At 33.9% G+C, this 21,923-nt stretch overlaps 1 protein-coding gene across 2 annotated transcripts in view; it reads left to right on the top strand.

Annotated features, from left to right (window-relative positions):
* LOC114338519 (CAR1 transcription factor) overlaps positions 1-21,923 on the top strand; it is a 262,177-nt gene that overhangs the window by 146,830 nt on the left and 93,424 nt on the right. For both annotated transcript variants that reach the window (XM_028289119.2, XM_028289120.2), the window contains one exon: positions 2,099-2,244. In XM_028289119.2, coding sequence (XP_028144920.1) covers positions 2,099-2,244 — 146 coding nt within the window. The remainder of the gene's footprint in view (positions 1-2,098; positions 2,245-21,923) is intronic.

The following is a 21,923-nucleotide window of genomic DNA, read 5'->3' as shown; positions in this document are numbered from 1 at the left end:
CTTCTATATAATATACTTCATCAGTTAATTGACAATAGTAATAAAATCCTTTCCAGATTCCCCCTGGTATATTGCCAAGTTTGGTCCATTGTGTAGTTAATTATTCGAAAAATATTCATTCCGCAAGTGATAAAATGCGTCTAAATGTTCAATTAGGTAATGGATCCATAAAAATGATAGCTGATCGAGAAAACCCTAAAAATCTTAAAGCATTCTATCCAATTAAGTACTGCGTTTTTGTGGATTTTAAATTTTAATGGCCCTGATGCAAATGTTATTTTCTGGTCATAAATTTTTCTAGAGGAGATTGGCTGATTACCATATCTTCGCTGGTCGTAATAAACAACATTTATTACTCTGTTAAACTAATTGCTTGACACTTTGCCAGACAATTCTACGCAAAATCTTCTTCCATAACTATCTTGCTGTAATTACCAGTCTCCAGAACTTACCCCCACCAATATAGCATGCTATATAATACTACTTACTAATTGGTTATCCGGATTTTATATAAAAAAAAGCTAGGTACCTATGTATATACTTTGTAAATGATCATCCTGTGGACTGGGTAACTACTGAAACATCCATTTTAATTTTTATCATAAGCTTTCCATGTATTTTATAATTTTTATAAGATAAAAACTCATTTTCCCTTAAATTAGAAATAACTTTTTTGTTGGCACTATATTAACTCACAAAGTCTCGTTTTGCAGCTTATAGCACATCTACTTAGTACTTCTAGTACACACAATACACACAAAATATTCCAAATTATGTCCTTATCTATAGTTTTTGCTATATACCCTGCGAGGCATAAGAGGGATATAGAAAATTATGCTCATTTTCAAAGTTAATTTATTCGTGAACAGATTAACGGATTTTGCTAATTTTTGTTATTATTTTAGATTTTTCTTTAGTATTTAAGGCGTTGTGCAATGGTTACTCAAACTTCTTTTTTTGTACTTATACCGGGTGGGAGAAATAAAAAAAATGTTTTTCTTATGTTAAGTTTGAGACACCCTGTAGGCAGGATGATGTACAAATGTGAGTATACATCGGAATCGTATTGTAGTCTTGTTTTGTGAACATTTTGTTTTTTGAATCTCCCTGATATCTTTAGAAACAAAGAAAATAAATGGTTTTATTCTTTAACTTTTAACTGAAACAAAACTAAATTAACAGTCAAAAGTAACAGTTAACAAGACTTTAAAAAACATAAAGGCACATAACGTAAACAGTTCCTATTGACACCTATAAGAGTTAATTGTCCACCAGGTAAGAGATGAGATTATTTAATGGAGGCTCTGTGATGTTTTGGGGTGGAATTTCCTTGACAGTAAGTACGAATTAGGTGTCTAGGTGGAGGCTCTTTAAATAGCGAGAGGTGTATTACACATATTTTTTTCTTTGAACACTTTGTTTCTTTCACGCTATATATAGGAAATAATTTCATGTTAGTGGTATGATAAGACATGGCCACCTCACTTATCGCATTTCATCAGTTAAAACACATTTAAGAGTAAAACCGTTTGTTTCTTTGTTATTAAAGATATAAGAGAAATTAAAAAAATAAAATGTTCACAAGATATGAGACTACAACATAATATCGATGTATACCCACCCACCTTTGTGTACCTTTTCCTCCCTACAGCATGTCTCAAACTTTTGTTTCGGTTAAAACACATATGTTGAACTACAAAACCGTATATTTTCTTTGTTTCTAAAGATATCAGAGACATTCAAAAGCCAAAATGTTCACAAAACATAAGACTACATACAATTATGATTCCGATGTATACTCACATTTGTACCTTGTTCTCCCTACAGGGTGTCTCAAACTTAACATAAGCAAACACTTCTTTTCTTCCACCCGCTATAAGTATAAAAAAGAAGTTTGAGTAAACCTTTGCACAACTGTCTAAATCCTAAGAAAAGTCTAAAATAATAAAAAAATTTGCGGAAACCGTTCATCTGCTCACGAAAAAATCAACTATCAAAATAAGTACAATTTTCTATATCCCTAACTTATGTCTCACAGTATATATTGATTATTGAGCACTTGTTGAAGTGTTATAACTATGATACTTGTTTCTTCTAGCTGCTACTCCAGTAGATGAGCCGATCTCCTTTGATTTGGACACCATTGCTGATAGCAAGAAACCTCCTGAACTAGTAGATCCTAACAAGGTGCTGCACAGCAAATATAGTGTCTTTTTTCCTACATATAGAAGTACAGAAGATAGGGTAAGTGTTGATTTGATTTTATTGTGGAAATTTGTCATTTCTTTTATGCAGGAATTGATATTTTAATTGAGATGTTTTAGGTTACCAAATATGTGTATTACCCTTACAGAGGTAATAATAATTAATTAAATGTTTATCACTAAAATTCACAGTTTTAATACTTCAACCTATACTAGATTTACAATCAAGATGCAGTAGAAATAAACAAACCAAAACATGTTAAAATGCTACTAGGATCACTCCCGAATCATAATTTACAATGTATATACATTGTAAATCCCAAATCATGATTTTCAAAGTTTATACATTGTAAATTATGATTCAGGAGTGCTCCTAGTAGCATTCAACGTGTCTTGGTTTGTTTATTTCTCCTGCATCTTGATTGTAAATTTAGTATAAATAAACAGGAAAATATTTTGAATATGATTTTTTATTTCGGGACATTGTTTAACACTTTTTCAAGCTCGTAACTGTGACTTTAATTATGTAAATAGGTACATTGTTTTGGGGTTTATAGGTCATGGTCAGGATTTGTTTCTTTCTTATGTTTTGCCCGCAAATTTGGTAAACAGTAAGGGTCGTCGATATTTTGGAGCGTCGTCTTTAATAATAATGCCTGGCTTAATTGCATATGGAACATCAAAAACACCAGACCACAGCTTATAAAGTGAGAATACAATGTATTATTTTGGAATCCCATCTTCCCCCTTTTAGGAGTCTGTGTATGGAGAAGAGCAGCCACATACAAACAAGGGTGGAGGCAAATAAAAAAGGAGGCCAAGGCTCAATTTGGTCTTTAGTGCTGTAGAAGAAGAAGAATGTATCATTGGCAAACGTTGGAACCGAAAGCTAATATTACTTAACTTTAACACATGTATTGGAAATAACTACGTATTCACTGTAAAAATGCATGACAATGTGTGATGTAAAGGTTGTCCCAAAAATCAAGCAACTCTGCACTCAATTTCTTCCTTCATGGGTTATGTGGCTGACCCGGCCAGTCAGCAGTCTTAAACTTTGGGCCAACAAATACATAAGCGCCCAATACTCCACACGGCGGGAGGAAACTAGAGAGAGAAGTACATAATGTAAACATCGGATAAAGTTGTACCATTTTTAAGTATTTGTCTTGTTTTAAAATTTAAAAATTTAATATTATAATCTTGAAGCACTCACCCACACATGGCAAAATTAATATTGGACAGACATGTGCTAATAGAGCTGAAGTACTTCACAAAACAAGCAGGAATCAACTCAGACTCGTATTAGGTCAAGGGACACAATAGGATTGTTTCATGGGGACTTAGCTGCAGACGCTGCAGCAGAGAATGTGAAACAGTCAACCATATCTTGCATGACTGCCAGTTATTAGATCACAGGTGGCAAACACTTTTTGGAGACAACCAAGTGACTCTTAAAATATATGTACCAACCACTAAAACTGTATAAGCAGGGAATGGAAGATATACGATAAGCCAATTGGCTGTAGTACAACCTCTATATAACAGACTGTTCCAGCTCTACAGTGATGAGCACTTTAATAACCGACAAAATAGCACAAAAAATGGAAAACGTATTAAGTTGTGAGATAAAAAGAAATGAAACTAGTCAAGTTGGGAAATTTAGCTATATTAATCGTGTAAAGATACGTGTAAAGATGGGAAACTATCAATATAATGTAGATTTATGGGTTAATATCGCTAAACTTCCCAGCTCGACTAGTTTCATTTCTTTTTATCTCACAACTTGATACGTTTTCCATCTTTTGTGCTATTTTGCCGGTTATTAGCGTGCTCATCACTGTATATACAGCCCCATATCAATGTGCAGTAAGTTATTTTCTCCACCAACACTACCCTGACACCCTGTTGAATATGTTCTCATGCTACCATACCTATGTCTTTCCAATAATGGTACCAGATCTGTTGTTTCAGTTTTTTGTGATGAACTAACAATAATATGAAAACAGATACTCAAAAGGTGGCTATTTGTCTACAAGATCAAGGTTAAAATAATCAACTGTGAGATTGGATACCAAAAAGTATAGTATACAGGGTGTCCAGAAACTCTACCGACAAACGAAGACAGGAGATTCCTCAGATAATTTTAAGACAATTTAACCCAATTCATCTAGTCCGAAAATGCTTCATAAAGGAGCTAGAGCTATTTGAAGATGGCATCTGGTAATTAGTTTTTCTTAAATATCTCCCGAACGCTTCTATTTAGAAAAACGAAACTTGGTACACATAATTATCTTCCAGAGTTAAATTGATTCCAACCATTGCAAATTTCTAGTGCCGGTCATAGGCGTCCGTTTTGGGTAGGGCTACAGTTATATTATCGCATAACTTTTTTGTTTTTAATTTTTAAGCATTCTTGAGTCTGGATTATTAAAATGTAAGGTATTATAGTACCAAAAGGTACTCTTACTTTAAGTCGATAAGATACACTGTTTTCTAAAAAAATCAATTTCACAATTTTTCGTTTTTTGAATACCAAAAAAAAAAAAATTCAAAAAAAAAACTATTTAGAAATCCGAAAACTGGTACGTTTATTTATATTCCAGAGATGAATCGATTTCATGAATGGCGAATTTCTAGTACCGGTCATATGCATCCGTTTTGGGTAGGTCAACGGTTATTTTATTTCATAACTTTTTTGTCTTTAATTTTTAAGACTTTTTGACACTAGATTATTAAATGATGAGGTATTCTAGTACTAAAAGGTACTCTTGCTTTAAGTTGGTAAAATACACCGTTTTTTTTTTGAAAATTTTTAAAAATTTTTTTTTAAATTTGCAGGAAACGAAAAATTTTCAAATTGATTTTTCTAGAAAACGATGTGTCCTACCGACTTAAAACAAGAGTACCTTTTAGTACTAGAATGCATCACAATTTAATAATCCAGTATCAAAAATGCTTAAAACTTAAAGACAAAAAAGTTATGCGATAAAATAACCGTTGCCCCACCCAAAAAGGATGCCTATGACTGCTACTAAAAATTCACTATGGATGAAATCGATTTATCTCTAGAAGATAAATATGTTTACCAATTTTCGTTTTTCTAACTAGAAGCGTTCTGGACGTATTTTAGAAAAACTAATTACAAGACGCCATCTTTAAAGAGCTCTAGCTCCCTTAGGAAACACTTTCGGACTGGATGAATTTGGTTAAGTTGTCTTAAAATTATCTGAGGAATCTCCTGTCTTCGTTTGTCGATAGAGTTTCTGGACACCCTGTATATATTTGTTACAAAGTATAGTTTTTCATTTTTGGATTATTTTGTTTTGGTATAACGCAAAAATGAGTATAATATGGTAGTATGTAAAGTACAGTAAGGTGAGAATTTAATTCAGATGAAAAGAAGTGGCAGTATTAAAAAAAAATTAGAAGTTATGAGCAGTTTTAAATTGTGGTAAAATTAAGTGAAATCTTTTAAACGTTTTTGCAAGCATATTAGAATGTCAGTCAAAACAGTTTTTTATTTAATATTTTAAATTTTCAAATAAGCGGGATATTACATTTACAACACAGTTGGAGACATACAGTATAACTCATATTTTTCTGGAAGAAGAAAGTAATGTGCGATAAATTAAAGCAGGTTAATTGATTAATGTTTATGAGAGAATTAAAATAAAAACTTATGATATTTTAAAATTTATTTCTATAAAAATTTATTAAAAAATGGTAAAAATATTTGTTCATGAAATACTGTTCTCGTTAGTAGTTGAGCTAAAACATAAAATAAGGGACTTGATATTTTCTAATCTAAACAACATATTATACTCATGTGTTATCTATTCATATATGCGACACTAATAGACCAAGCATTAAAATTATTTTCATGTGTAAAATCATTGAAATTTTATGAAAGTTGTTGTAATAATTAGGTGAGGAAGTCATCCTTTTTGGTCGTTGTGATAATTGAGAATAACCAGGTATTAGTCATTAGAAAAAATTTTAAAATTGTTGCATAAACAAAAAAATTATTGAAAATTTAAGCAGAAAATGCGCGTTTTTATATATGGTTTTAATATCTTTTCATTAATCGATTAATAATTGATTAAATCATATATGAAACTTTCCCAAATTGTGAGTTTTTTTATAATCTTAAATGGTTTGCGAAAAATCAGTCCATGTGGAGAAAATGTACATTATATTTAAAAAATCCTAAAAACGATTTTGTAAAAATTACTGGTCCGATCGGGTTCATCTTATATGTATACGTAATACCATTGGCACATAACATGAAACTTTTGTAAAGAACTTCCAAAATTTTCTGCAAAAACTTACCAGGAACAGTATAAGTATGTATGTACTATGTTTATATGGGATTGGGCCACAATTATTGGTGTAATGAAACTACATTTTTAATTACCTAATGTTTTGACGTTCTCAAAAAGATAATTCTAAAAATTCAGGGAAGGTTGTATTAACCTATACTTGTAGATGTGTCTTTTCAACTTGACCTTTTGGCCCAGATCTTTAGTTTTTCTATATTATCGTATTTTATTCATAACCTATAACGTGACCTCACTCGTTAAGATCGGACCAATAGGCGTGAAGATTTATGCATGATTTTATGTTAATTTAATTTTTCTTTACAGTCCAGTTCTATTTGTTAAATCCTATCACGTGGCACCTCGCACATCCTTGGAAGTTAAGCTGTTTATGTACTACCTAACTAAGGCCATTATGGTTCATTAAAATGTTTGATTTTTCTGTCATTCTATCTCTAGCTTCTCTTCTTTTCAACGAGCCGTCATAACATCCTCATATGATAAACCATTTGGATTCTACATGTCTAAGCTCCCTTTGGATATACACCCTCTAAATTATTTATTTTTTATTTAGTGTATGGCATTTCAACACATTTGTAATATTACAATTATTAATAAACATTATAATACACGTTAAAATTGATTCAATATAAAAATACTTAAATCTACCCTAGTGTGACCAACTAGTTCGAAAAATCCGGCACATAGCCCGAATTACGAAGCCGTGTCCCGGACAAGGTTTCTGGGCCATCCGAATTTTCAACGTTTTGATAAAATTCTCTTTTGAAATTTTGAAAACGTTATTCGCTAAGAATTCAAATCAAATTGAATTATTGGTGGGACGAAAAAAAGTTTACAATTGCATGCATTTTATATCCTGGTATTATATAGTTCTACGGAAACTCGAACTGTGAAAAGAAGATTCAGAAACAATAACACGTCATGTATACATATGAATCAGCTGTCGTATATTAAAAAAAAGTGGCCCGATTTTCATTGAAAAGTCACGGATTTCAGGTATTTTTTTCAGCCATGTCCCAAATTCGACCGAATTGGAGTTGGTCACACTAATCATCCGTCGAGGAGTCAGACAGGGATGTATCTTATCGCCACTTTTATTTAATCTGTATAATAGTGAAGCGAAGCCATCTGTCAATAAGCACTCGCAGAAGAAGACGTTGGTCTGATAATAAATGGTGAGACGATCAACAATATAAGGTATGCTGACAATACGGTTCTCCTATCGGGAACGCTAGTAGAACTACAACATCTCGTTCAAAGTCTCAATATATATACTGTAACAGTTATGGCTTGAAAATTAATTTGAAAAAAAACTAAATGTATGGTAATCGCGAAATCAAAGAACATCAGAGCTAATCTTGTAATAAACAATACATCGATTGAGCGTGTGTCCTGATATAAATATCTAGGTTCTTGGATCACAGACGATACTGATCAAACAAAAGAGATTAAGGCCATGGGTACATAATTCACACATATTTTACGGCTATCCCTACTTTTTCTGTCTTTACATGGCAAATTACGTGTAGTAAAATTCACACTGGTATGGATATGTAAACATTACTACTTGACAATGTCATCATTAACTTTAAAGAGATGGCTTTTGAATGTTCTTGGATAACTGTTATTTGTATAATTGCAAATTATTCAGTTAATAAATGTGATAATTTTTTCACTAACTATGTATTCAGTGATTGTAATAATTTATATGTACAACAAAAACTAATACTCAATCGAGAAAAGAGGAAAAGTGATTTTTAATAATATATTGTTACTATGGCACGCTTACAATTTTGAAGATCTTTAACAAAAAAATACTTGGATCACAGAATATTATACCCTGATGTATTCTCTGCTTGGATCTTCCATAAATAACAAACAATTAACTTTTTATTAAGTTCACGTCTTAAATCAATTATTTATCAAATACACTCTCAATATTATTTAATCAATAAACTCAAAATATTCCCGATGCCATGTCAAATATTTAAAACTGTCGCTGTGTCTTGTCATCATATTCTATTTGACTCAGTGCGTTGTATGACAAAGATAGCGAATGTTGGATTTGGAAAATGTCACCACGGACATGGTGTCCATTTTTTTCGAATCCTGAAAAAACATATATATTTTTAAAAAATTTAAACGCAGAATGAAAGACTAAATTATTATCGAGCGCCGAAAGTCCCTTAGAATAAATAAAAAGTTTCTTTTGAATGAGATATTTGAAATTCAAAATCACACTACATTTTCTCTTAGCTTTTAACCCCTGTAATTTATTAAAATAAACATTATAGAAGTTTTCAGGGACTTTCGGCCCTCGGCCTCGGTAAGAACGCAATCTTTTATTCTGAGTTTAAATTTTTCAAAGGTACTTATTAGTTTTCTCAGGATTCGAAAAAAATGATTTCCCATTTGAATAGCATTGCAGCCGAAAATACGTACCCATCCCCTTAAATGCAGAATAGAACTTGATAGATCAGTCTTTAATAGAATGCACAAACTCTTTTGCAATCGTGATATCAACATAAAGTTACGAATACGAATGCTGCGGATGTCTTTTCCACGCTGTTATATGGAGTTGAGGCTTGGACACTAAAACAGTCGACCATAAAAAACATCGAAGCATTCGAGATGTGGTGCTATAAGCGCATTCTCAAAATATCATGGATGGACCGCGTCACTAACACGCAAGTACTGCAAACTTTAGACAAAAGATGGGAAATTATAAATGAGATAAAAACTAGAAAGACGGAATACTTGGGGCACATTATGAGGGGTGAAAAGTACGAACTTTTAAGAAATATCATGCAGGGCAAAAGAAGTATGGGAAGAAGAAAAATATCGTGGCTTCGAAATCTACGTGATGGTTCGGGTGTAGTTCGATTGAACTTTTTAGGCGCGCTGCTAACAAAGGCGCAGTGGTCATGATGACTTCCAATCTTCCGCTAGGAGTGGCACGTGAAGAAGAAAGAAGACATTATATAATATATATATAATGTTCTTGAACTCCTAAGTGGAGCATAGAGCTTCAGTGAAAACGCGCCATCGGGTTCTATTTTGCACTAGGGCCTTCACCTCATTCCAAGACTTTCCTTGACTTCTTATCTCGTCCATGATGGATCTTCTCCAAGTTTGTGCTGGGCGACCTCTTTTTCTCTTTCCTTGGGGATTCCACTCTAGGGCATTTTTTGCAATACTGGAACTGTCTTTTCGGAGTGTGTGACCTATCCACCCCCACTTTCTGTATTTTATTTCATTTTCTACCCTCTTTTGTTGGGTCAGGTGTAGCAGATCTTCGTTTCTGATGGTGTTTGGCCAGAAAATACGAACAATTCTTCGTAGACATTTGTTAACAAAGACCTGCAATTTGTCTGTAAGGTATTTTGTCACTTTCCAGGTTTCACATCCATAGAGTAGAACAGACATAACATTTGACTGGAATATTCGGATCTTTGTCCTTGTAGTATATTCTCCAGACCTCCAAACAGGGTTAAGCATGCTGAAAGCTTGTTGAGCTTTTCGTATCCTCATACGAATATCGTCTTCTGTACCTCCGCTTTCTGTTATGACACTTCCAAGGTACGTGAAGTTCTCCACATTTTCAATCTGCTTGTTGTCGATATTAAATAGCGTGTTGCTCCTTGCATTTATTCTCATCGACTTGGTTTTACCGATATTGATTTTTAAACCTATTTTATTGGCCTCAGTGGATAGTGTTTCCAATTGGTCGGCCACATCCTGGAACCTTTGTCCTAACAGGCAGATATCGTCGGCGTATTCCAGATCACTTAGGCGTGTGGTTAACGTCCATTGTATCCCTTTTGTGTCGAAGTCTAGTTTGGAGAGAACATAGTCCAGAGCTATGTTAAACAGAAACGGAGAAAGCACACATCCCTGTCTGACTCCAGTAAGTACGTCAAATTCGTCACTGTTGACCCCATTGTGTGTCACGCTGCACGTCGCCTCAGTGTACAGGGACTTTATAATGGAAATTATTTTATGAGGAATGTTTCTTAGCTCTAAAATTTTCCATATAGCAGCATGAGACAGGCTGTCAAAGGCACGTTCGAAATCGACAAAGACCATGTATAGAGGTGTGTTCCATTCAACCGATTGTTCCATTATTACCCTCACTGTATTAATGTGATCTATGCAGGAAGATTCTGGTCTAAAACCTGCTTGATTCGCTCGAAATTCAACCTTGTTTGTTAATCTTTTATGTATGATGATCGTAAAAATTTTATTTATGACGGTAAGCAAGGTTATTCCTCTCCAATTTTTGCACAGTGTGAGGTTGCCCTTTTTTGGAAGCTTAATAATATTACCTTTTTTCCAGCCCGCTGGAATGCGGTTTGTTTCCCACACCTCTCGGATTATGGGGAGCAAAAGTTCAGCGGTTAGATGCGGGTCAGTTTTAAGTAGTTCGGCAGCAATGTTATCGATTCCCGGGGACCTGTTATTTCTCAGAGATTTGATAGCTGTTATTATCTCCATTTTGGAAGGGGAAGGGAAGAAGACATTAATCATGCCCAATTTACAGGCAACCGTCAAGGTTGTTTATGTAATTAATCGACTCGACCGTCGCAAACAGGAAATCTTGTGAACTGCCCTCGTAGGCTCGCTGGTGGCACTCCTCCATTGTGTGCTTGGCAAATTGGACCTCGCCGCAGCTGCAGGACGGTGATGGTAGCTTACCCAATTATGCAACATGCATCTCAACCATGTTGAGTGCTGATGCGATTAAGTGTGGACCAGGTGTTACATACCAGGTGTTACCAGTAGAATTGTTAAAACTCTCGAATATGAAATCAGTGACACACAATTTGGCTTTAGAAATGGTATGAGCACACGAGATGCTTTGTTCGGCTTGAATGTGCTGGCCCAGAGATGCATGGACATGAATCAGGATATGTACTTATGTTTTGTAGACTTTGAAAAGGCATTTGATAAAGTTCAACATAAAAAGCTTGTAGATATATTAAAAAGCAAAAATATTGACAGTCGTGACATGAAAATTATTTCTAATATATATTGGAATCAAACTGCCAAGATAAGAGTTGACAACCAGGACACCCAAGATATTAAAATACAGAGAGGAGTCCGTCAGGGTTGCGTGCTGTCTCCACTACTTTTCAATGTCTACAGTGAAGCGGTATTTCAAGAAGCGCTCTCAAATTCAATAGAAGGTATATCTATCAATGGAAAAGTTTTGAACAACTTACGTTTTGCAGACGATACAGTAATAATAACAGATAATAACAATGATTTACAGAACGTAATGCAACGCCTTAATGAACGCTGTCATGAGTACGGACTGAAGATCAATTTAAAGAAAACTAAATGCATGATCATAACTAAATCAGCACACGTAAACATCCAATTAACTATTGAAGATACTGTGATTGAGAGTGTGGATAACTACAAATACTTAGGAACATGGATAACATCAAATGTAGACCAAACCAAAGAAATTAAGACACGTATTGAAATAGCACGTGCATCATTCATTAAACTTAAAAAGTTTCTTTGTTGTCGGGATATAAGGTTAGAACTACGCCTAAGGATGCTTCGATGTTACGTGTTCTCTACTCTTCTTTATGGCTTGGAAGCGTGGACGTTGAAACAAGTCCATTTGAATAAGTTGGCCGCCTTTGAATTTTGGTGTTACAGAAGAATCCTACGAATATCATGGATTCAAAGAATGTCGAACGTGGAAGTAACTAGAAGGATAGGAAATCAACCGGAAATAATACTAACTATCAAAAGACGAAAACTTGAGTACCTGGGACATGTGATGAGAGGGCAAAAATACTCATTATTACAACTTATTATGCAAGGCAAAATCCGAGGAAAGCGAAATGTGGGAAGACGAAGAACATCCTGGCTTAAGAACTTACGGGAATGGGGATGGCCCGTTTCGGCGCCGGCGATTCGGCGCCAGCGATTCGGCGTCGGCGTTTCGGCGCCTGCCGGTTCGGCGCCCGCCGATTCGGCGCCCGCCGATTCGGCGCCGGCTGATTCGGCGACAGATACTTTGGCAAAGTGAGAGAGAAAAAAAATAGTTGTTAATGTATGATAGTCTGAAATTTTCTTTAACAAAAAATGTAGAGTCAGGAGAACAATTTTCGACATTTTAATTTTAGAAGATGTAAAATAATACCCGAAAGTTAGGTTTGGACCGAAGGGTTAGGTCTTCCTCCTTTGAAAATTGTACTGTATAATATATAATATATATAATATATTAATTTTTTAATTAATTATGTGCAATTAAATAGCTTACATTTACAAAAGTTGGAAAAAATAACATTTAATATATTTTTTTAGTGTGGTATAGATATAAATCAAGAGCCTCTTAAATTTCTAAAAAAGTAACGTAGGTATAATCTGGCGCCAAAACAGCCGACGCCGAATCGGCCGGCGCCGAACCGGCCGGCGCCGAACAGGCCGAAGCCGAATCGGCGGCGCCGAACCGGCCGCGCCGAACCGGCGGCGCCGAATAGTACTAGACCCACGGGAATGGTTCGAATGCAGTAGTGCAGAGATATTTAGAGCGGCAGTCAACAGGGTCCGCATTGCCATGATGATTTCCAACCTTCGATAGAAGATGGAACTTAAAGAAGAAGAAGGTGTTACATGGTAGGTCAAATCCAAGAGGTGTCTCTGTGATGCAAGGTGTGACTTTTGGTTGAGCCTCCGACCATTCATGGATTCATTTGGTGATCACGTTGAACCCGGTGGCTGCGGCTGAGTCTGCGGTTTGTATTGAAGCTTTTCTGGAGCGCAGTCGACTTGTGGTTGCATCTTCTATGTAGTTATGAATCGGCAGCGCCGTGTTACTAAGGATCTTGTTATATTCTTTGGTTAGCAGATTGAGTCGGCGAAGGTGTGGTGGTGTAATGTTGCTCAGCACTGGTAGCCAATATATTGGTGTAGATTTGATCATTCCAGCAATCATTCTCATGGTGTCATTTAGCTGGACATCAATATTTTTAACGTGAGCACTGTCGATCCATATTGGTGCGCAATATTTAGCTACGGAATAAACAAGAGCTAAGCCTGAAGACCTGAGTGTGAATGCCGATGCCCCCGATTTTGTACCACAGAGCTTCTGAATGGTATTATTTCTAGTTTTTAGCTTCTCGGCAACTGTATTTAAATTTTCTCTAAAGCTTAACGTTCTGTCTAAAGTCACGCCTAGGTATTTTGGATGTTTATTGTGGTTGAGTCGGATATGGAACTGATATGGAAAACAAATCAATATTTTTTTAAGTTTTATTATTTAGTATTTACATTTTTCCCTTCTTCCTGACAGTTTGTTTCATTGATTTATTTTCTTGGCAACTTTTTTCGTGGTTTTCACAATTACTTTGTTTTTTTGTCAACTAGTTGCACTATCTCTTCATTTTCTTTAACAGGAATATCATCAGTGTAAGTATCCTCTGCTTCATTTGAGGTTATAGAATTGGTGAAATCTTATAGATCTTTATAGAATTGGTGAAATACAGGTGAAATTTATGAAAGCAGGTCGAGGAGGTCATTTTTTTCTTCTTAGGTATAGAATTTTATCCTGGGTAACGTAAACTAGGGTCCATTTTGCTAATGGTTTCTTTGCCTCTTATTTTGAAACTAATGCATTGAAACGGTTGATTAAGCTCTAAGTACTTCTTATAGTAAATTATTTCAGGCTCGTTTTTGACAAAATTCAGCCACTGTACATCTCCCTAGCTAAAATCGTTTCCGACAACATCAATGTCGGTTTTTAGCAGCTTAGCAAAGTCAAAGAAGCTATCTCGATGCATCTCCTTCATCACGAAAGGGCGTTTCTTACCAGTGCTTTGTATAACTTCGACCCAATCATGAGGATGGTGGAAGATCCAGTACTAAAAAATTTATGATTAATCTCTTCCAAGTTAGGAGAATTTTGCAGGGTTACCATACACGTAACAGCTACATGAATATTCTTGTTTTGACCACCTAGTCCAGAAAGCCACTGCGCATCCGCTAGGAAAAATATTCTAATTCGGATTTTTTGCACAATCTTACTCAAAAAGGGGCCCTTTTAACAAATTTTCATGTTGCCACGATGGCGGTTTTTGACAAAACACCGGTTTTCGGTTATACCGGTTTTTTTTGTTTACGGTTTAACCTGGCGGTTATAACCGGCCAAAAAAACCGGTTTTTGGAAAAACCGGTTTTCGATTTTTTTTAATCTGATAGGTTACAAAGTTACATTTACAATACACTTTAGTTTGCGATACTCCATTCTACTCGATATCAACATGATCAAAATTAGTACTATCGAAAGAACATGTATTACTTTTAACACGTTTGTATATTTTTGTAAAATAGGTACATTTTTACTCATTTAATACTTCCTGTATGAGTGTATCGTTTTGAAATCGTAACGAAATTCTTGGAGATTCGTATTCGTAATCAGTAATTCGATATTCATAGTCAGAGCATTATTTTTGGTAATCAGAAAAAGTCATTCACCCACTTTCAATGTCAAGAGTTAGTGTGAAAAATAGATGATGGTTGCGTCTAATTCAACCAGATCACTTCTTATGTAAATATTATGATTACAAATACCTTTTCAAGGAAATATTATAATAAAACTGAATAATTGTTTCTGGCTGAAGTGAGATTGCACTTTCAGTTTGCTTCTGTATTTTATAAAATAAAATAAAATTTGAGTTATGGTTTTGTTTGGAATAATTACTTGAGAATAATAATTATGATTGGGATCCAAAATAATACCTAACCTAATCCTAATCACCGTAAAAACCTAATAACCGATTTTTACTTTAAAAAGAAAAAACCGGTTATAACCGGGACAAAAAAACAACCGGTAAAACCGGTTATTGCAAAGTAAAAAAACCGGTTTTAGGTTTAAACCGGTAGGTTTTTCCCATCCCTAGTTGCCAGGACCAAAAGTTGGTCGAAAATTTTTTAAACGTTTTTTTTTTGTTTTTTTTTTTCCTAAAATTATTTTTTTTGCATGGAACAAATTTTTTTTAGGTTTTTTGGATCATTCCAAACAGAAAAGGTCTTTGGTGACTTTTCTCTAAAGTTGATAGTTTTTGACATATTATAAGCGATTAAAAATTGAAAAATTGCGAAATCGGCCATTTGTAACCCTCAAAAACTATGTGAAAAACTGAAAATTTGAATGTTGCCAAGGTAGGTACATATTCTTTAAACATCGATTGATGAAATCCCGAAGAGTTTTTTGCAATACAATATCAAAAACCCCGTTGTTTTTTAATTGCCAATCAAGCGTGCGCGACACTATTTTCCACCGTTGCATGTGTATGCAGTATGGTGCAAGTGAAAGGAATAAATTCGTTATTTCGTAAACCGGCGACTTTAAGGAAAAATCCCGAAATAGGTCGATTTTTATTTTTAAGTTATGATATTGTGACATATATGGTATACTAATGACGTCATCCATCTGGGCGTGATGACGTAATCGATGCTTTTTTTAAATAAGAATAGGGGTCGTGTGCTAGCTCATTTGAAAGGTTCTTCAATTCTCTATTCAGTAATATAAACATTTACATAATTATTTACACAGGGTGTCCAATAATTTTATTTTTTGTCAATTTGCCAAATGATTTAATTTAATAAAAAAATTTTGGACACCCTGTATAAATAATTATGTACATGTTTATATTACTGAATAGAGAATTGAAGAACCTTTCAAATAAGCCAGCACACGACCCGCATTCTCATTTAAAAAAATCATCGATTACGTCATCACGCCCAGATGGATGGCGTCACTAGTATACTATATATGCCACAATATCATAATTTAAAAATAAAAACCGATCTGTTTTGGGATTTTTCCTTAAAGTCACCGGTTTACGAAATAACGAATTTATTCCTTTCATTTGCACCATACTGTATACACATGCAACGGTGGAAAATAGTGTCGCGCACGCTTGATTGGCAATTAAAAAACAAAGGGGTTTTTGATATTGTATTGCAAAAAACTCTTCGGGATTTCATCAATCGATGTTTAAAGAATATCTACCTACCTTGGCAACATTCAAATTTTCAATTTTTCACATAGTTTTTGAAGGGTAAAAGTGGCCGATTTCGCAATTTTTCAATTTTTAATCGCTTATATATCAAAGACTATCAACTTTAGAGAAAAGTCACTAAAGACCTTTTCTGTTTGGAATGATCCAAAAAACCTAAAAAAAATTTGTTCCATGCAAAAAAAATAATTTTAGGGAAAAAACATAAAAAAAACGTTTAAAAAATTTTTGACCAACTTTTGGTCCTGGCAACATGCAAATTTGTTAAAAGGGGTCCTTTTTGAGTAAGATTGTGCAAAAAATCCGAATTAGAATATTTTTCCTAGTGGATGCGCAGTGGCTTTCTGGACTAACCACATGTATCTGAGTACATGGTCAAACTTTTTGCAACAGGCTCTTAAGCTTTAGAAATAAATTTGTATACACATGAGTATATTAGCAACTCTGCCAGCTACACCTTCATGCCAAAGTTAACAGTAAGTTGTGCCATCACTGCAGTCGTAGACTGTTAGATTAAAAGTCCAAAGTTGGCGTTTGTAGAAGGCTACAGAACTATGCACGAGTGGAGTGGGAAGGCATTGCTGCATGTCAAATGTCAAAGTTTTGGTTGAACGTTAACTTTTGTATTTTCTTTGTCTTTTTAGACACTCCGCGTTGTCATGGTGGTAATTTTTTTGTTTTAAAAAGTCCTAGTTTTCATTATCAGAACATTTTTTAAATTGCATGTCTAGCCTATCACATTTTGAACATGTATCTACTTTAGGCCTTTTAATTTTTAAATTTAAGTTGTGGAATTCCTCACAAAACTTAGTACATATTATAGCTTACCGGTTTTGAACTGGTTTCAGATAGGGTACGCTTGTATTCTTCGTATTATAGTGTCACTATCGTCAAATGTGGAGAAACAAATTTTTTCGCACAATCTCGTCTTGAGTAGGTACGGGATTTTATAAGCTGGGATTCTAATTAAAAATTTATTACTTTATTCCTTTGTTCTTCAGTTATAAAGGTTTTTCTAAAATTTCCTCTTTCATCCGCCCGAAGAAGATGATATTTTCTTTTGAATAATAGTATATACGGCGTACAGAGAATCAACGTAATAACTTATTAGTGTACAGCAGGGGCGTGCGGTCCATGGAAGCAAGGGAAGCATTGCTTCCCTTGGTTTCCGCAGGTAATACCGTACCAACTGAGTAACTGAGATTATTTAAAAAAAAATGAACAAACACATAAGCAAGATTTTAAGTTGCATACCAGAATATTTAATTATGTAATACAAGCAGTAAGTAATAAAATAAAAACGTATTTTACTCTATTTTTGTCATACAGTAAACAACAAAGCAAAGGAATTCTCATAAGCAGCGCTGAATGCTGCATATATCTAGCTTTCCTTCCGTACGCGGGCCCGTAGGCCATGATCGTATTTCTACGTCGGTATTCGGAGTCATGTCGGCAGATAATCTGATTTCAAATTTGCTTCTTCTCGGCCCATGTAAAAATCACGGGGGTTACACGCTGAGTGACCAGTTCAAATTTCGAGCATATGTACCGCTTGTAAGCAATTCTGTCAGTTGCATACAAGGAGCTGTTTTCGTGAATTTAAATGGGATTTACCAGCATTTGACAATGAGGGGCTTCGTCGACTGATTTTGTGGAATTATGAAGATTGATTTTATTTAATTATTTATATAAATAAATATATAGAATTATTTACATTATAAATACTAAATATATATTATAAATATATTTATATAAATATATTATAAATATATATGTATTAGGGTTTTGAAGAATGGTAAAAATATGAAAGTGGGATACAGAAACCATAAATACCTCGAGAGGATTTTTGGATAGTTTAAAAACTTATTTTAATTTTAATTTTTTAACTTTGCTTTTTCCAGAAATATTTCCATTCTCAGATAATTTATTTAATGTATTGCAATGCCAGATAAACGAGATTGGTTTCTGTGTAATTTGCGAATTTCAAGATGTTATTAACAAAAGGAGAGAGATGACTTTGAAAAATGCTGGAATAATATGATGACAAGAAGTTTTGAGCCTAAAAAGGAAACGCATACGCACTGATAATGTTGGAGATGTCCAATCGTGCTACCGCCGACTATATTATCAGATTTTAAATCAAATATGCCAACGAATGGAAAACAGGTTTAAGAATTTTGATGACCGAGACTTTCGTTCAGGTAGAAGTATTGAATTACATTATAAATAGGTGTTTTTACAATTTTTTTATAAATTGCTTCCCCTGTTTCAAATTTCACCGCACGCCCCTGGTGTACAGTGTGTTAAGTCGCAAAATTGTGGGACTTAACACACTGAGTCTTCTTATTTCTTAAATAATAATGTTTAGTGTAAAGAGTGATATGTCTAAGTTCAGGACTTAACAAGCTTTACACAGTTAGGATTGATCGTTTTTCATTTGTGTAAAATGAATATCTCAGTTTAGGAATTGAATTGGGCTTGATAAATTATATACACATGTAGATATCAAATTCTAACATACAGATGTGCATTGGCTAATTTCGACCATTTTTGGACTTAACTCACTTTACGCACAGAGCACAGAATTAGTATTTTTCAGGTTGCCAAGTACTTAAATTGTAGTTTAAACATTCACTTTCAAGATTCTGCAAACTGATCGGGTCTAACTTCAATTTACATCGTTGTTATTTATTTGTTAATTATGCACGTCCGCGTCCGTCCGATTTTTTGGCCAGTGCGGGGCGCACTGTTTCCAAAAATATTCTATTTTCCTCCGAAAAATATATTGTTTAGATTCTTTGCGATATTCTAAATAAAATAGGTTTCCTGACATTTTTCTCAAAAGTTGATAGTTTTAAAGTTATATATAAGCGATTTAAAATCCGAAAATGCGTATATTTCGCATTTTTCGAATTTTAAATCACTTATAACTTTAAAACTATTAACTTTTTCGAAACATAACAACAAACATATTTTATTTAAAATGTACCAAAGAATCTAGAAAATATATTTTTAGGAGGAAAATAGGAGATTTTTAAAATAGAGCGCGCCGCACTGGCAAAAAAATCGGATGGACACGAATAATTAACAATAATTAAAAAACGGCTGTGCAAATTAAAGTTAGACCCGATAACTCTTCATAATCTTGAAAATGAATGTTTAAACTACAATTTAAGTACTTGGCAACCTCAAAAATACTAATTTAAATATGAGTTTTTAAGCCTTGAAAATGCGTATTTTCGCATTTTTCAGATTTTAAATCACCTATAACTCGAAAACTGTCAATTTTTGAGAAAAATCCCAAGATACCTTTCTTGTTTAGAATGACACAAAAAAACCTAAAAAAATATTTTTTGGGTCAAAAAAAGGTGATATTTTGTATTTGTTTAAAAAAATTGTTTAAACAATTTCTGCCCAAAAATTTCGCCCGGCACCCTTCAGATTTGTTTAAAGTCACCCTTCATTTTTGAATAGGAATCCACAAAGAAACCGAATCAGATATTTTTTCGGGCGGGAGCGGTTTCACCACATGGACTACTAGATAACCTATATATCTCTATGTTTGACATTGTTTGATAAAAGTGTATCCCCCACCTAATAGGAAACCCATTATGCCATTTTTTTACCAACCTTATAAAATAAAAACCAATTAAACTTTGGAGTATAATAAGTAACATATCAAGGTTCTGTCGTAAGAATCTAGATACAATTATTATTATTTGATTGTGAATTTTATTGTAGTAGATTCAAAAAAATCTTACACAATGTAACAGCTAGTGCATCTGTCCTTCACAAAAGTATCATTTTTAAAACATTATTTCACTGTAGAATATTAATCATTTTATTGTGCTTATGGAGTGAAAATGCCAGTTTTTGTCTATAAAATGAAAAGACGTGGTGATATAGTACGGGAGGCGACGACCACAAAATTGTTTTGTGGATGAGAGATTATTCAATTAATTACGTTACGTGTTATTAAGAGTATGTAATTTAATATAAAATATCGCTTTGTCAAAGTCCGACAATCACCGTTGGTAATATGGCCAACACCAGAGAAGTTAACATTATATTTTTGAGGTGAATAATTGTTTTAAATAGATTGTTTTACGTTTTTGCTGTTTTTGCGATTTTTTTCACTTCTACCGTTTTGTGTAACAAAACAAAATACACTTCTCCAAGAAATTAACGCACCACCTTAAAAATAGGTCATTTTTGATGTCTCGAATTTACTAAACCTGTTGTCCCATTTTAGTGATTATTTAATGTGTTATAGCCTTATTCTTTAAAAATATTGCTGTAATAACATTGTTGCTAGACAGGTAAATTGTCATTGAATACCGAGTGTACCAATCCAAATCTGATTTTTTCTCAAAGTTCGCGTCACCCTGTGAAATATTGTAGCATTTATAAAATACTGAAATTAAAACCCAACTATAGCCTCATGTTTTCTTAACATTCTGTTTTTTTGATTCATTCGTTTATGTTGGATAATAAAAGAGTTTGGTACTTTAACAACTACTTTACAAACGTATGTCCTCAAATGCTTCGTTTCCGAGATAGGGGGTGTTGAGATTTTTCTTACAAACTGACGATTTCCTTATTGCTCTAAAACCGGTTAAGATATCCAAATGAAATTTCACAAAAGTAAAAAAGTGTCACAAAGTAGCCTCATTTTACGGTACACATTTTTTTGTGTGACTATGTGACTCAAAGGCACCGTTGCTGAGTCATCGTATATTATGGACTGGGTCGCGGAAAATTAAAAAGTTGTTTTAATACACAAAACAAGTTAAAAACGCTCTTTTTATATACAAAAAATTGTCTGGGCAGAATTTTGACCGAAATCAAAAACTATACATTCATCCATTAGAATTATCCTATTCCTTTAATTCCATTGAAGAGGTGATCGCAGAGATATTTTTTAAGGTACTAGTACACTTTAGAAGACCAAAAATAATATTTTTTTAAGAATTTTTTCTCAGAACCTTTATTAAAAAGGTTATATATAAAATACATATATCTTCCTATATACATATTAATATCTTAGCTTAGAGTATACAAAAAATATATCTTTTTTCAAACAGTAAAATCCTGTATAAAAGGTATATTTAAAATCCCTCAAAAGGGCCACATCAAAATCACATAACTAGTTTTCGACTGGTTTACCAGTCATCATCAGTGCTTACGTGCAATGTACATGCTAACCACCAAGATATTATTTAACAAAAATATGTGGGTCAAAGCCCAGTAAAAGTAGTCCGTCAAGGAAACATTGGTTTAAAATGCTACAATAAATGTGGATGTTTAAAATATTTAGCTAATCTGTCCCAGGTAACATC

This window comes from Diabrotica virgifera, chromosome 3, assembly GCF_917563875.1.
Source record: "Diabrotica virgifera virgifera chromosome 3, PGI_DIABVI_V3a".
In the NCBI taxonomy this organism is placed as follows: domain Eukaryota; kingdom Metazoa; phylum Arthropoda; class Insecta; order Coleoptera; family Chrysomelidae; genus Diabrotica; species Diabrotica virgifera.
This window is presented reverse-complemented; position numbering and strand designations above follow the sequence as displayed.